Source organism: Phalaenopsis equestris, unplaced genomic scaffold (assembly GCF_001263595.1).
Source record: "Phalaenopsis equestris unplaced genomic scaffold, ASM126359v1 Scaffold000002, whole genome shotgun sequence".
Classification (NCBI taxonomy): domain Eukaryota; kingdom Viridiplantae; phylum Streptophyta; class Magnoliopsida; order Asparagales; family Orchidaceae; genus Phalaenopsis; species Phalaenopsis equestris.
In genome coordinates, this window is record NW_018164444.1 from 5,838,127 (window position 1) to 5,852,536 (window position 14,410).

At 37.6% G+C, this 14,410-nt stretch overlaps 1 protein-coding gene across 1 annotated transcript in view; it reads right to left on the minus strand.

Annotated features, from left to right (window-relative positions):
* The window catches only part of LOC110025111 (peroxisomal nicotinamide adenine dinucleotide carrier), a 29,274-nt gene extending 17,659 nt beyond the window's left edge, over positions 1 to 11,615 (minus strand). Inside the window, exons 1-3 of the mRNA XM_020725398.1 lie at positions 11,392 to 11,615; positions 11,227 to 11,310; positions 11,069 to 11,143 (exon numbers count right to left, since the gene is read on the minus strand). Of these exons, the coding sequence (XP_020581057.1) occupies positions 11,069 to 11,143; positions 11,227 to 11,310; positions 11,392 to 11,472 (240 nt within the window). The 5' untranslated portion in view covers positions 11,473 to 11,615. The remainder of the gene's footprint in view (positions 1 to 11,068; positions 11,144 to 11,226; positions 11,311 to 11,391) is intronic.
* Between the last annotated feature and the right edge of the window lie 2,795 nt (positions 11,616 to 14,410).

Consider the following 14,410-nt stretch of genomic DNA (forward strand, 5'->3'; position numbering starts at 1 on the left):
TGACAAACTTGATTCATCAACAAAATATAAGCTAATTAATTACAACAAGAAAGAGCCGAAAGACTCCAAATAACCCACCAACAAGCTCACGGGTAAGACCAAAGGGGGAGACTAACTCAACCGCATCACAAACCCACGGCTAGGAACCAAGCAAATACAAAGACCGCAGTCTTATAAACTTCCAAACCAATCCATCAAAACCAGCTGACCGCTCTCGAATAAGAACAACACAGTACGCCAAAACAGGCTCTCAGGTAGGAGCTAAGGCCAACAAAAATCAAAACCTAAGCCACTTCTCGGGTAGGGGTAGGACAAGGCAAAATCGAGCTCCCAACGGGAGTAAAACCGAACCGCAACTAGGGTTCAAACCCGAGCCACAACAAAAGGGTAGAAAACACTTTCATGCCTTCAAGACATAAAAATGCAATGTCACCATATATTTCGGATGATGATAGCTATGGAACTTTTCCAAATCAAAATAAGTTCCTCCACATCATGCACTTTTAAGCCAAATATGGTCATAAAATGTCAAAACTGAGTCAACCCAACCAAAACTGAGCCCAGCAGGGGCCAAAGCAAATAGAACCGAACCTTTCCACAGCCATTGAGCAGGGGCAGGAGTGAACACCACAACAGGCTCTCGGGTAGGAGCTAAAACAAACAAACCGAGCTCCCAAATCAAGTCAAAACCGAGCCCAGCAGAGCTAAAACAGGACCCAAGCATCGATATAAACTCAGGCTTTAACAGAAATTAAATTTTCGGCTACTTCAAGGTGAAACCGATCCATTTAGAACCAAAGAGTAGTCAACATGCCTTTTGAGACATCAAGATATAGAGCCAACATATGTCTTAAACAAAAGCAACAATATAGAGAGCATGTTTAGGCCCCAACTCAAATATTCCAAACATGAAACAACTTCCAATAGAAGTTTAAACAAAGTGATGCCTCTTGAGGTGTTAAACCCAACCACCAAAACAAGTTACAAGACTTGTCGAATTAAATAAATCCTCCTACAACATGTATTTCAAGCAAGGAAGAGTCATAAGAAGCCAAAGTCGAGCTCCCAAACATGCATGAAAGGCCAAATAAACTCTCCAATATCTCATGCTAAATAAGAATAGATGAAAAGCCTCATAATACATATCCCAACATGCTTGCAAGAGGAGCTAACATTGTCTCAAAGCCATGTTTCAACCTTCTTATTCACAGTAATAGAAATATGTCATAATTTCATCTCAAGCAAGTAGAGAAAAGAGGAACACTTATATCATGTTATATTTCCACCATTTTAAGCAAGTAATCAAGTCCAATCCCTAGAACATGCTCATACTTCCATCTTTGGATGCTGGAGTAACATGCCTTTCAAAAATATAAGTACAACTCTAAGCTCTAAGCTAACAAACATGCCACATTATTCATTGCACCAAGCTAACAGAGACTCGGCATAGAGCAAAACCGAAAAGAGGTAAGGCGCAAAAAGGGGAAAAAGTACCTCCTCGAAGCAAAAAGAAAGTAACACAGGAACTTTAAAGACACTCCCCAACTTCACTTTCCCTTCCAACAACAAGAGGAAACCAGTTCAAGCACTTAAAGAAGTAAGAAAAGAAAATGACAGAGTTTCCTCCCTTAGAGATTTTCGGCCTTACCCTAGGGCTACCAAGACTGAGCTTAAGAAGGAGAAGAATGATTAAGATACGGCAGAGGGATCGAGCACAGAGGATTAGATCTTCGCAGAAGATACAATCCGCGACAGAGAAGATCGAACTCAGAACGCAGAAGATAGGATACGAGGGATGGGCGTCTGCGAGAATTGTCTCGCGTGCGAGAGGCGAACGCGGGAACGAAGCCCCACCCCCCCCCTTCCCCCCCAACGGCACGAAGAAGGAGCGGGTTAGGCGATCGAACGAGCTAACCTAGGGCTGAGACAGGCCCACGGGTTCGAGAGAATGAGGCGGGGAGGGAGAGGGGGTTAGATTAATGAATTTTAATATAAGTTTATTAATTGGGGTTAGATTAATGAATTTTAATATAAGTTTATTAATTGGGGTTAGATTAATCGTCGCAATGAAACAAACGTCCCCCCTAGGCAAAATCAAAATCAATGTTCCGGACGCATTGGCGCAATCCGTTTCGTCATCCGGAGTCGTCTGGGCAACCTCGTCGTTGATCGGGCTAAAAACACGTCGCAGTCTGAATCCTATCAAAATTTCGGCTCAAACTCAATTAAAGAGGATGGCGAAGAGCACAGCGGCGCCAAATCAACGAGTAAAGTCGATCCTAAGGCCGACAGCCCTATAGAAATGCTCCCTGAGTTCCTTCGGAGTAGTCTTACCTGCTAAGCAATAGCGGTCAAGACTACCACATGGAACGTCAAGTCGGAACGTCAAGTCGAGCGTGGAACGTCAAGTCGAGCGAAGAAAAGTTCAGAATCGCTAACGGGGATGGCTCCTTCACTAGTTTTCTAGGAGTAGTCGACAGAAAAGTCCTACGGCTAGATCCCCGGCTAGTAAGGAGGGGAAAACTACACCTCAACCGAAAGCAAGGTCAACACACCCTAAAGCCTAGAATGTGAGGTTAACTATTTTATGGTCAAAGTCTAATAATGCCAGTTGATTGAATAGTACAAAGTAAGTTGTATAAATTATGATGGTATACTAATAATATTGATGGCGGCTGAATGCTAACATGTTCAAACTATTCTCCAATAACATCCCTAAATTAAGTTATCGTAATTCTCCCAAATAGCTTCTAGAAATGTTTGCAAGCCTCAATCCCTTTTTCAACCAAGTCATTTTATAGTGTTGTATTTTTCGCACCATAATGATGATTGGACATCCTATGTGTGCACCTTGATCATCACAATATTGTCCCTATTTATATATTCTCCCTAAAAAGAATTTCTTTAGTACCTTGAAAATAACATTTATTACATTATTTGGTTTAGAATTGTCGTGTTGCAAAGCAATGTACAAAATAAAAGCATTAAAATTCTCACGAAGAGGGAAGAGCCACATGCATGAGGATTCTCCATGACCATGGTCATGAAACTAGGGCAGAAGCCCATACCAATGTAAGAATATTCTAGTGAACATTTCACAAAAATAAAAATGATATGCGGCGTTCTGACTAATAGCATGTTTATCTCAACATTTTTATATCTATCATTATCATCTGCCTTGATTGTCACCCAAAGTTTAAATTAGGTGACCAAAAATCAGTCGTGTATTATAAGTCTTCAAGTTCTTTTATGACAAGAAAATTGACTTAGTTTATCTTCATATCATAAATATGTTATTGAGATGTGGAATACAAGATGCTTATTAGCAAGCGGCAAAAAAAAAATCATATTCAAAAGGATAAAATAACATTTTTCTTTGTTAACAGACAAGAATAGCTAGCACAAAAACAATTTCAGTAGCAAAACACTAATACAAAATAATCTAAAAATATCAATCTTCAAACCTACTAAATACCAAAATTCTGGCATATCAGACTTTCTTTTTTCCTGTTTAACCTATCGGTCAATTCCTTTAGTAGATTTTCTCCAACAAACTTCAAATAGTAAAATGTCACAAACGTCCTAAATTCAGGAAGCACTTATAAGATCAACTTTACTACTAGCACTCCCATGTAAACAAGTTCAAAGAATGGCCACTCTATCAATATTCAATACCACGAGTTAACCTCATTTACAAGCATAGCATATCACCACATTTAACCGCGACAACAAGTGCATCTGTTAGTCGAGTAGAAGCTTTTGACAAATGTTTCTTTCTCAAAAGTTGCACTCACGTATTACTAGCAAAATTAATAGGCTTAGATAATTGTTTGGTTGGTTTTAAAAATAATAATTAATGAATTTTGAACTTCCTAAATGCCCTAACACAACTATAATGGGGATGGATGGTGGTAACCTAAGTAAATAATTGCAATAGCATCCAATGGAATTTGGCAACCCGTCCATAAATGGAGCAATATAATTTAGTTGTATTTACTTCATGCCGTCGGCCAACTTTTTTATGTGAAAATTTAATTTAAACATAATTTATATAGTTTAGATTATGAAAGTAATGCTTTAATTTTTTAGAAAATGATACCAAATGGATCTCATTAGTCCAATAATTTGCATAATTGTGTCTGACACCCTGAATACTACACATTGCAAGAGAAAATTGTAGATCCCGGTAATAGACACAATCCTGCAAACTAAGAGATTTGTGACATTCATTTGGTCTGCGAATATTTTATATGTAACCGACAAATTCTCCTATTTAATAAAAAGATTAAATAGACTTATTTTTCCTGGGTTCCAAGTTCCCTATAGAGGCAAACCCCTATAGTTAATTACATTTAAATGACGGAAGTCACTTGAGAAAACTCTCGATAATGATCAGTGGTTCTAGTCTTCTAGAATTCAAAGCTTAAGTTTTCACGGCAGGACATGGAAAAAAAAGTGAGAGTGGCTCAAGTAGGAACAGTTCTTTCAGGAGTCCAAACGATGTAAAGGGTAGGGGACGTCACAAATCCTGAGGAGAAACTTCAGTGACTTCCCAAACTATCCTACTGTGCGGCTATATTTTAGAGATAATGTTATTTGAATGTTTAATCATGTCAATTTTATTATTTGGGACTTACACTTGCATAATAACTGGTTAAGCAAATAGCCCGCAGAGATTAAAGGTTTTACGTCGTTCTGAACAACAACATCGGAACCTAAGGCGAGTTAGGACGTACGCTACATAACATGGTTGTGCAGGGGCCTAAAAGTGGGTGAGAAATTACGTCGCATTAGGCGAGCTACCTCGAAGTCCTATGGGTTGTTTAAACTAGGAAAGTTTAACTGGTGAAGACTTGTTTTGCTGTTGTAGAATGACGACAACCTCCACTTGTAGTCTGCTCCAAACTCCTTACTGTGCTGCCCACGAAGTAGCTCCAAGCTCTTCGTCGAAGTAGCAGTCCTAAATTCTAAGGTTTAAAAGATTGTACCATGTATATTTCAAGGTTTTGGTTTTGTTGTCATTATGGGGGGTTAAAGTTGATTAGAGTGATGTCGCTTAGGATCTCACGGTTCCCTCGTTCCGGTATCACTATTTTCTTTTGAATTTACTTATTTTAAATGAGTTGTGAAACTCATTTAAACCTGGGAGATCTCGTTAGCAACCGTGAGTTACCTCCTCCGAGGGTGTAAATTCAAAATGTTATATTTTTTTTTTTGAAAATGTTGTTTAATTTTGAAAAAATCATTTTGTTTTGAAAGTGAAATTTTATTCAGTACCTGCATAATTTGTTAGAGCAAGTAATTGTAATGGAGAAACAACAACAAATAAAATGTATTTGCGTACGTGGCGTATTTGCTGTTGTTATTCCTGTTGCATGTTTAACTCACAAAGCACAATATAACTTGCAGAGAATTTGAATAAATTGTAGAGAAAAGAAGAAAAACAGTAAGTGGTAGAACAAGTCGTAGCAACAACTAGGAACTTCAAACAAGTGATCCTAAATTTTCCTACAACTCCTAACTGCAACTAGCGAACTGGTACAATGATCCTACGACCCACAACTCCGGGAAGCAACTAGCAAGTGTGTACGGTGATCCTACGACTCCGGACAGCAGCTAGGAATTTTGAATAGTACTTGTATGGGTTCCTATGAACCCAAACAACAATCGGCGGCACTTATGCGACTTCCTACGAACCCAAACAGTGGTGGACAGCGCCTATGTGGCTTCCTACGAACCCAAACGCTACTGGACAACACCTAGATGGCTTCCTACGAACCCAAACAGTGATGGACAGCTCCTAAGAGGCTTCCTATGAACCCAAATAGTGATGGACAGCTTCTAGGTGGTTTCCTATGAACCCAAACAGTGGTGGACAACACCTAGATGGCTTCTACAACACCGGGTAGTGGCTTTGGAGCCTCAGACAACACCCTACAACGCTCTTATACTCCAAACAGTGGCTTTGGATCTTTGGACAACAACCTAAAGTGTTTCTACACTCTAAACAGTGGCTTTGAAGCCTTGGACAGCAGCCTACAGCGTCCCTGCACTCCAAATAGTGGATTTGGAGCTTTCGACAACACTCCTACGACACCGTGCAGCAACTTGGAGCTTTAAGTAATAGTCCTACAGCTTCCTATGACATCGAGCAGCGGTTAGGTGCATTGGACAACACCCTAAAACATTCCTATGACACCGGACAACGGCTTGGAGCTTTGGACAGCACCCTACAGTATTCCTATACACCGGGCAGCGACTTGGAGCTTTGGGTAATGGTCCTACAGCTTCCTACGACATCGGGTAGTGGCTATGAGCATTGAACAGCACCCTACAACATTCCTACGACACCGGACAGCGGCTTGGAGCTTTGGGTGGTGGTCCTACAGCTTCTTATGACATCAAGCAACGACTTGGAGCTTTGAGTGTTGGTCCTACAGCTTCCTACAACATCGAGCAGCGGCTAGGAGCATTGGACAACACCCTACAACATTTCTATGATACCGGACAACGTCTTGGAGCTTAGACAACACCCTACAACATTCCTATAACACCGGGCAGCAGCTTGAAGCTTTGGGTAGTGGTCCTACAGCTTCTCACAGCAAAGAACAACACTTTTACAGTGACTAACGACAGCTATTAATCACCAAACAACACTTTCAAGCCCCCCAAACGGCAGTTTTCAAACACCTAAACGCTACCTACATTTCTTCCAAAACAACATGTAAACCAACCCCAAGAAGATGCATTTAAACATTCCCCAAACAATGTTTAATATGCAGCGAAAGAATTCATTTGTCACATATGCAAGTATTCGAGTTCCATGTGTGGGGCGTGTGTGTAAAAAATTGAGACTAAGGTGTTAGATATGCGAATTTGCAAACAAGGCTATCAAAGAGCCATTTAATTCCTAAAGCAAACGATCATTCAGAGCATGATAGCGGTTATGTTTGGATGTTCAAGGCACAAAACCAACAAGGAGACATTTAATCATGAAGTGAACGGTCATTTGGAGCTTAAGTGTGAGTTATAACACATGTGAATGTATCACAATTAAGAAAAGTTGTACTTATACGAATGGGAATTAAGGATCGCGCATGTGAACTCACGAGAATGAGGAAATCTATACATGCGCAATTGAAGCTCAAGCATCAAGAGTCAAATATTTATGAATTAGAGAATTCGTATACTCAAATTTTACAAAAGCGAAACACCAAAATTTTCCAACAACATGAAAGATTTCAGATTTTCTTCAAAAGCTAAATATGAATATAACCCTTTTTGATTTTTAAAAGTAAAATTTTAATTTTAAAATAGGTGAAACCAAACGGTTCTTACATTTTAAATAGTTTAGATAATTGAATACAATACTACAAGTAATACATTTATCCCAAAAAATAAATATATCACTTATAATAGGGATTCAATCACCTGGATTCAATCACTAAGAATTCAATCACCTAAAATAAAGAATTTGTGACATCCGTTTTGGTCTGCGAAATATTATAAAAAAAAGCCAACAAGTTTCCCTACCTAACATAAAAAATTAGATAAGATTTATTTTATCTGGGTTACAGGTTCCCTATAGAGGCAAAACATTAAAATTTTTAGATTTTTTTTTTTTTTTGCAAATCCAAAGTCATGAAACATTCAAAGTTCTCAAACAAAAAGATAAATAAGCCTCGAGTCTCTTTGCTTCTCATAAATCTTTTCAAAACAATAACTATATGCAGGACCAAGACAATCTTTGAATCTAAAGACCGCAAGAGGCAAACCAAATAACAGAACTTTAACAACTTAAGCAAAAGAGGGGTGTGTAAGTTTAAATTTATCTGGCTTACCAGGGTCAGAAGCAGAAAGGAGAGGAGACGAGGGTTGCGGTCCACAGAGAGGAGCAAGAGGCGAACGTTTCCATTCGCAGAAGAGGGATGCAGTGTCGAGCGGTTGTTCGACGTGATGAGGAGCTCATGATGTCGAATGTGGCTCTCAATCTTTGAGGGAGGCGAAGCAGACGTACGCAAGAGAGCTGAGCGACTTCGGTTCTTCCTGTCGAGCGGGATTGAGCAGAGAAGTGAGATCGAGCAAAGGCTTCGCTCGGGAGAGTGAGGCGAGCGGACTCGAGCAGAGGAGCGGAGGGCTTCGGCGCAGGATTTGAGCGCTTCGGTTCGCTGGAAGGAAGAATCATGTCCTGTCGAGCGGCGGGGACGAGCAGGAGAAGAGCGGGTGAGGCAAAGAGGAGCTTCGGCTAGGGATACGATCGAGTCGCAGAGGAGGAGAGAGCGAGCGGAGGAGGGTGTTCGGTCTTTTGGTCGTAAGGGAGAGGAGAAGATGAGCGGGAGTTTCGTTCGGTAGAGCTGGGCGGAAGCGAGTGGAGGAGAGGAGCTCGGAAGAGGCAGAGGAGGAAGACGAGCTGCAGGGGGTCTTCGGTCGAATGAGAGCGGGGAGCGGAAGCTCTCGTGCACGAGAAAGAAATAGGCCAGCGGGAGAGGAGCTGTTACTTGAATCAATTGGCGGGGAAATAAATGGTTTCCATATGCACATAGAGGTTTAATTGGAAGGTATTAACACCTGAATAATTTTAATTAAGACAATTTAAATAATTCGTTTGAATTTTGAAATTTGAATTTCAAATTCATGTGAGCTGGTGCCTAGCCTGTGTTCAGCCCGAGTCCAGCATGAATCAAACCCGACTCGAACATGGGTTGAGCCCGGGCTTGCGCACCGCTAAAAAATATGCATCGATATCCATGTTAATTGCTCGCACGCGAAACCATAACGATATGGGTGTCCTTCCTAACTAAAGTCGACGTCCCGGACGCATCCGTGTAGTCTATTTCGTCGTCCGGGGTCGTCCAGACCAGTTCGCCGACGGGCGAGTCAATTTAAGCCAAAATTATGCGGGATGCGATGCGTGCGCAAAATGCGGGGTTATTGAGCGTTCGGGTCGCAAAGGGGTTCCCTAGGGGCTGCTCCTATTAATGTAGGAATTCGACTTGAGTTTCATGTGTCGATCCTAATCAACTCAACGGGATGTTAAGGATTTGGGACAGCCCATGTGAAACTCGAAGGAGTGACGAGGTGGCTTGAATTTTCTAAATGATGTGGGTTTTGTACTAGTCCTCTAGGAGGGTCAAACAAGAGAAGCCTAAAGCTAGACCTAACCTAGACTCTAAGGAGAGAAGTGAAGACCTCATCCGAAAATGAGGTCAACACATGCATGACAAAGATGTGGGGCCATCTATATTGTAGCTTTACAAACCATTCAATTTCCCTCCCAATAGCTAACAAGGTCTTTTTAAATCAGATGATTTTATTGGTAAATAATAATTTATCTGAACTATCATTCTAAATAATTAAATGTTCTAAAGTTTATTTCTATTATTTATGGATAAGCTTCACCTTTAATTTGAATCTAACTTTTTATTTTGAATTTCCACCACTTTAATCCAACAAATCCAAGGAAAAAACAATATGAGCTATTAGAAAAAGCATCATTGGCTGCTAATAAGGTTGGGAGCTTAGCTTGAAGATTGAGGATCACTAGAAGATTAGATCGAGCTCTAAACAAGAAAGATAAATCGAGTTATGAGTCAAAATTTTGGTTCAACTAGATTTTCAAGTCAAACCTGAATCGGATCAAGTAACAAGTGATCAGATCAAAAGTTAGATATTACATATTTATTTAAACTTATGTGTACATGTGCAAGTGGTTAGGTACATAAATAGATTTAAATGGATAGTAGAATATAGCCACAAAACATCTTGTATACTTTGAGTGAAGATTTGATTTACTCAAAATTGGATTGTTTCACTTCCTTAATAACTAAACTATTTTAGCTTAATGGGCAAAAATTAAACAAAAAACCAAAGCAAATAAAGAGATGAAATTAAAATAGGAGAAAAAGAAAAGAGAGGTTTAAGAAAGTAGAGTGAAGAAAATCTGACACTTTTTTTAAAATTTTAAAACATAACAATTTAAACAATTAAAAGTTCAAAACTATTAAGAACAACATAGTAGAATGCTTATCATTTTGAAAACCTGACAATCTCAATAGCTCAACGTTCTATGGAAGACATTGTGGTAAAATATAGTTTGTAGCAAAAACCGAGCATGAAGCAATAGAACCATGATCACGGAAAATAATTAACACCATTGAACTCGATGTTTGTATCAATGGTGGATGGGGCTTTTGACTTATCGAGATATCAATGAGAAGTGATGATGCCATTTGAGTGGCACGAGAGGATTCAAGAGATAGCTAATGTGTTTTTGATGCAATGCTCGAAGAGAAAATTTCACTTTTATTACATATATATCGGTGCTTAAGCATAAACATCTTGGGAGTGCGCAAGGAAGATAATAATGATAAAGATTCGAATCTTATGATCAACAATGAAAAGAGATTCCAAGGAGAAATATTCTCATCCCATCTTAAAATGTTGGATGCAAACTTCTGCTTACGAGAGGGGTCCACTTCGAATAATATATTTCATCTAAGCTAATAACTTTGACTAGGTAATAATAATTTAACAACAGATCCATAGAGATAATCTCAAGTGTAATCAAGCTTTTGATTTGACTAAAATAGGAAAGAAACTCTCAAAATTTAAGGAAAAAAAATATAACATCGTGCACAAGCTTAAAAAGTTTCTGATTTAACTTAACGAGATTATGAACAAACTCTTTAAGAAGCTTGATTAAATTTTGATATTTAAATAAATTTCAATATAAATTACAACTAGAAATATAATTTACTTTAAATAAAATAAGCTTAAAAATAATATAAAAATAACTAAATTTTGTGAAATTTCTTAAAAAGGTATAGCTTTTTTTTAAATAAAAATACAATTATGGAAGAAAGCAAAACTAAAGTATTAAAAAAAAAAACATTGAGTAGCGTATCCTCACCTTAGATTGGGATATACAAATACATAGGGATTGGGTATTATGTATGTAAATTTTGCCCCTAGATAAATAAGGATTGGGTGGTATGCAAGTAAACGTTATTAGGTTAAGAGCGAGAGAAATAACCAACAATAAATGCCAGCCAGGGTAGGGCATCCTCACCTGCGATGCCGCAGTGCCTACGAGTGATGGCGCGAGCCCTCCGTAGAGCCGCCCCCATCCTTCCTGCTTCACCACCTACAGTGATCACATCGCCAATCAATAGAAATTCTAAGAACACAATGAAATCATTACCAAAAGAACCATTCCGGCATAAAGACCTGGCGCATCTGCTTAAGAGTTCCATCCCTACTGATGGACTTGGACTTCGACAGATCGCGCTCCGTTTGCTGACGAGTATTGACCTAGAAGAACGAATCGTAGAAAAACAAAAAACCTGTCATGAAATGCAGAGAGATGGAAAAGTTTAGGTTTAGAAGATGTACAGTTTGCAAAGGGTAGGTGATGAGCTGAGCAATGATCCCTCCGCTCGCCCCGGCGACACCGTTGATGAGAGCGTCCGACATAGAAATTGACGAACGGGGACGAACGGCGGCAGCGCGGAGATCCCGGGAAGCGATGGTAGAACAGGATGTAGAAGATTCTTTGCTTGCGTGGAGAAATTGGCCTCCCGGATTCAGGAACAGGGAAATTCATTTATTGAAGTGAAAGAAAGCGAGGTAATGGTATAATTCATACAAAGCTAAACAAATAATTTTTTATTTATATATTTTTTAAAATATTAATACTAATACGAAAATTAAAAAAATTACTTGTGATAGTTACAAAATTAAATTCAATATAAATATTAATTTATGCTAAGATCTGTCTGCGGGTTTTATCAAGCTCTGATTCTAGATGTTGTTGAATCTATTTGGCCTTTTTTTAACCTAAATTCATTAAATCCGCATAATAATCAGATTTAGAAATTCAGGACTTACATCTGTTGAATCCAGATTTGTTCTGTGATGAATGACTAAGGATCGGAATAGCGAAAACCTTGAAATAAAAGTAGAAAAAGAATTAGAAAGAATTAAAAGAACACACATAGATTTGTCGCATAGAAGCAAACTGGAATATTCTGAGCTCTAAGACGCATTTTATATATTTTAACTGAGAGATTACAATAGAAAATGAGAGTAAGATCTTCTTAGGAGTATGAGTCTAGAGAGAAGAGCAAAAAAAGCCTTAATACATACTATTGACCTTCTATTTATAAGTGAAAAGTTATACAATTGTCTCTATTTTAATAAGGATGTTACATGATTTTATTATCAGTTATCATGCTCTTTCACATTCGTAGTTCATTTTCACAACTTTTGATGTGCTTGGATCTTTTGTTCTGCAGTTCCCCGAGTCAATCAACTAAGCTGACGTCAGACTATTATTTTATTGAAATATCGGTCGGCTTTCGCCCATGGAAGTTGGTTGACTTTTAAAGAGGCGGTTAGGCAGCTTTAAGGTGGTCTGCCAGTTTGCTAGTTCCTTGATTATTTTTTAAGGATTTTGGGAGAGTTATTGGCTTGAATGTTTGCTTCGTATTAGTTGATTGTTAGTATTTGGTCGACTGGCTTTTGGTCGGCTGGTGGATCTTTAGCTTGTCGTCTTTACGAGTACTTGTAGCTTTTCATTATTGAGATACTCCTCGATTTATCTCTTTTTCGTCTAAACAGTCAGATTGCCCCGAGATTCGTGCAAATCATTTTTTAGTGTACAACGTTATAAAAGAGACGAAATGAAGAGAAAATTAGATTTAGAAGGGCGCCATATTTAGCTACCCTATATTTTCATGTTTGGCTAGATTTATTTTAAATTCAAAAGTAAATAGTATCAAAAAGGGTACTACCAAACACTCCCTTTAGATTTTAGAAGTGATGAGAATTTAGAGGAGAAAGAGGTGTTACGAGTGCTGAAGTTTATAATATGTGATTCGGTATTTCATTTTTACAAAACTTAATGTTTTTTGGAAGGGGCATTTACATGCATACCAACCAATTATTTTCCATTCACATATCTAACAACTAAACTTTTTTTTTTTAAGCTTAATACGATCCAAATCTTCATGTTACATTAAAAACATCACCATTTTAACTTCGAAAAAATGAAGACACATTTTCATACATAAGTAGTATGCATGTAAAGATTGAAGTTTAGAGGCTAGATATGTAAATAAACAAAATTAAGTGGTATTTAAATTATTAATTGACACCAATATATTAAAAAAAAAAAGAATTAATTTAGAAATTGACTTAAAACTGAATTTTAGTTATCAATCGATTTCTCACCAATAGCTTGGTATAAAATTGGGTGTATCGACATTTCAAACACGCATATTTAAATATTTATTGCATCAGCATGCATGACTCATAGATTTTGCAACATTTCTTACAAATATAAATACGATATAATAATATATTCATGATGAATTTGATTTGATTGTTGCAATGTGAAATTATATTTAAAAATAGGCTAAATTTTTAAAATCATATTTTTAAACCAAGAAAGATTTAACCTTTTTTTTTGGGGGGGGGGCAAGATTTACATAAATACCATTCAATTCTTATGTATTTATATGTCTAACCCCTATACGTTAGGGAAAAAATTTGCGTACGTAAGACGTACACAGCATTGCATACGTTTTCGAGGTTATACCGAGGGTATAACGAGGTTATATCCGCGTTATAACCCCTTGTAACCTCCATGTAACCTAGTGTAACCTACCTGTAACCTACAAATAAGGTCTTTACACTAGGTTACATGGAGGTTGTAAGCGGTTATAACACGGGTATAACCCCCTTATACCCTCGGTATAATCTCAAAAACGTACGCAGCGTTGCGTACGTCTTACGTACGCAATTTTTTTCCATACGTCAGGCTTTACATATATGTCTAAGTTATCTGTACATTAACTTTTTAAAATTTAAAATAGTTGTTTTTTTTATATGATTTAAAAATTTTGGGTGGTATAAATGTATAAATAAAAATGTAGGTGTTACACATGTATGTAAATAAATAAGAATTGGGTGGTATTATGTAAATGTCCCCTTTTTTATACATTTGAAACAAATGAGTACAAATATAGATCATAGTTTTTTCTAAAAGAATAGTATTACATGGCCAAAATACTTGTAAAATATATCTTTTTAATAATAGGTGTTAGATATGCAAATACAAGGGATTGGGTATTATGTATGTAAATTTTGTTCCTAGGTTAAAAAGGATTGGGTGGTATGCATGTAAATGTCATTAGGTAAAGAGCAAGAGAAATAGCCAACAATAAATGCCAACAGCTGGTATTTTGGAGGTGATATGAAATAATTGGGTAGCATAAATGTAATAAAGTAAAATTTAAGTGTAAATATATGGTTTGTAAATGCCCCTAAAATTAATTATGGTTGTAAAAATGTATAAATATGAAAAAAAATGACTAATTGTTAGTATTAATTATATATGTAAATTTTTCTA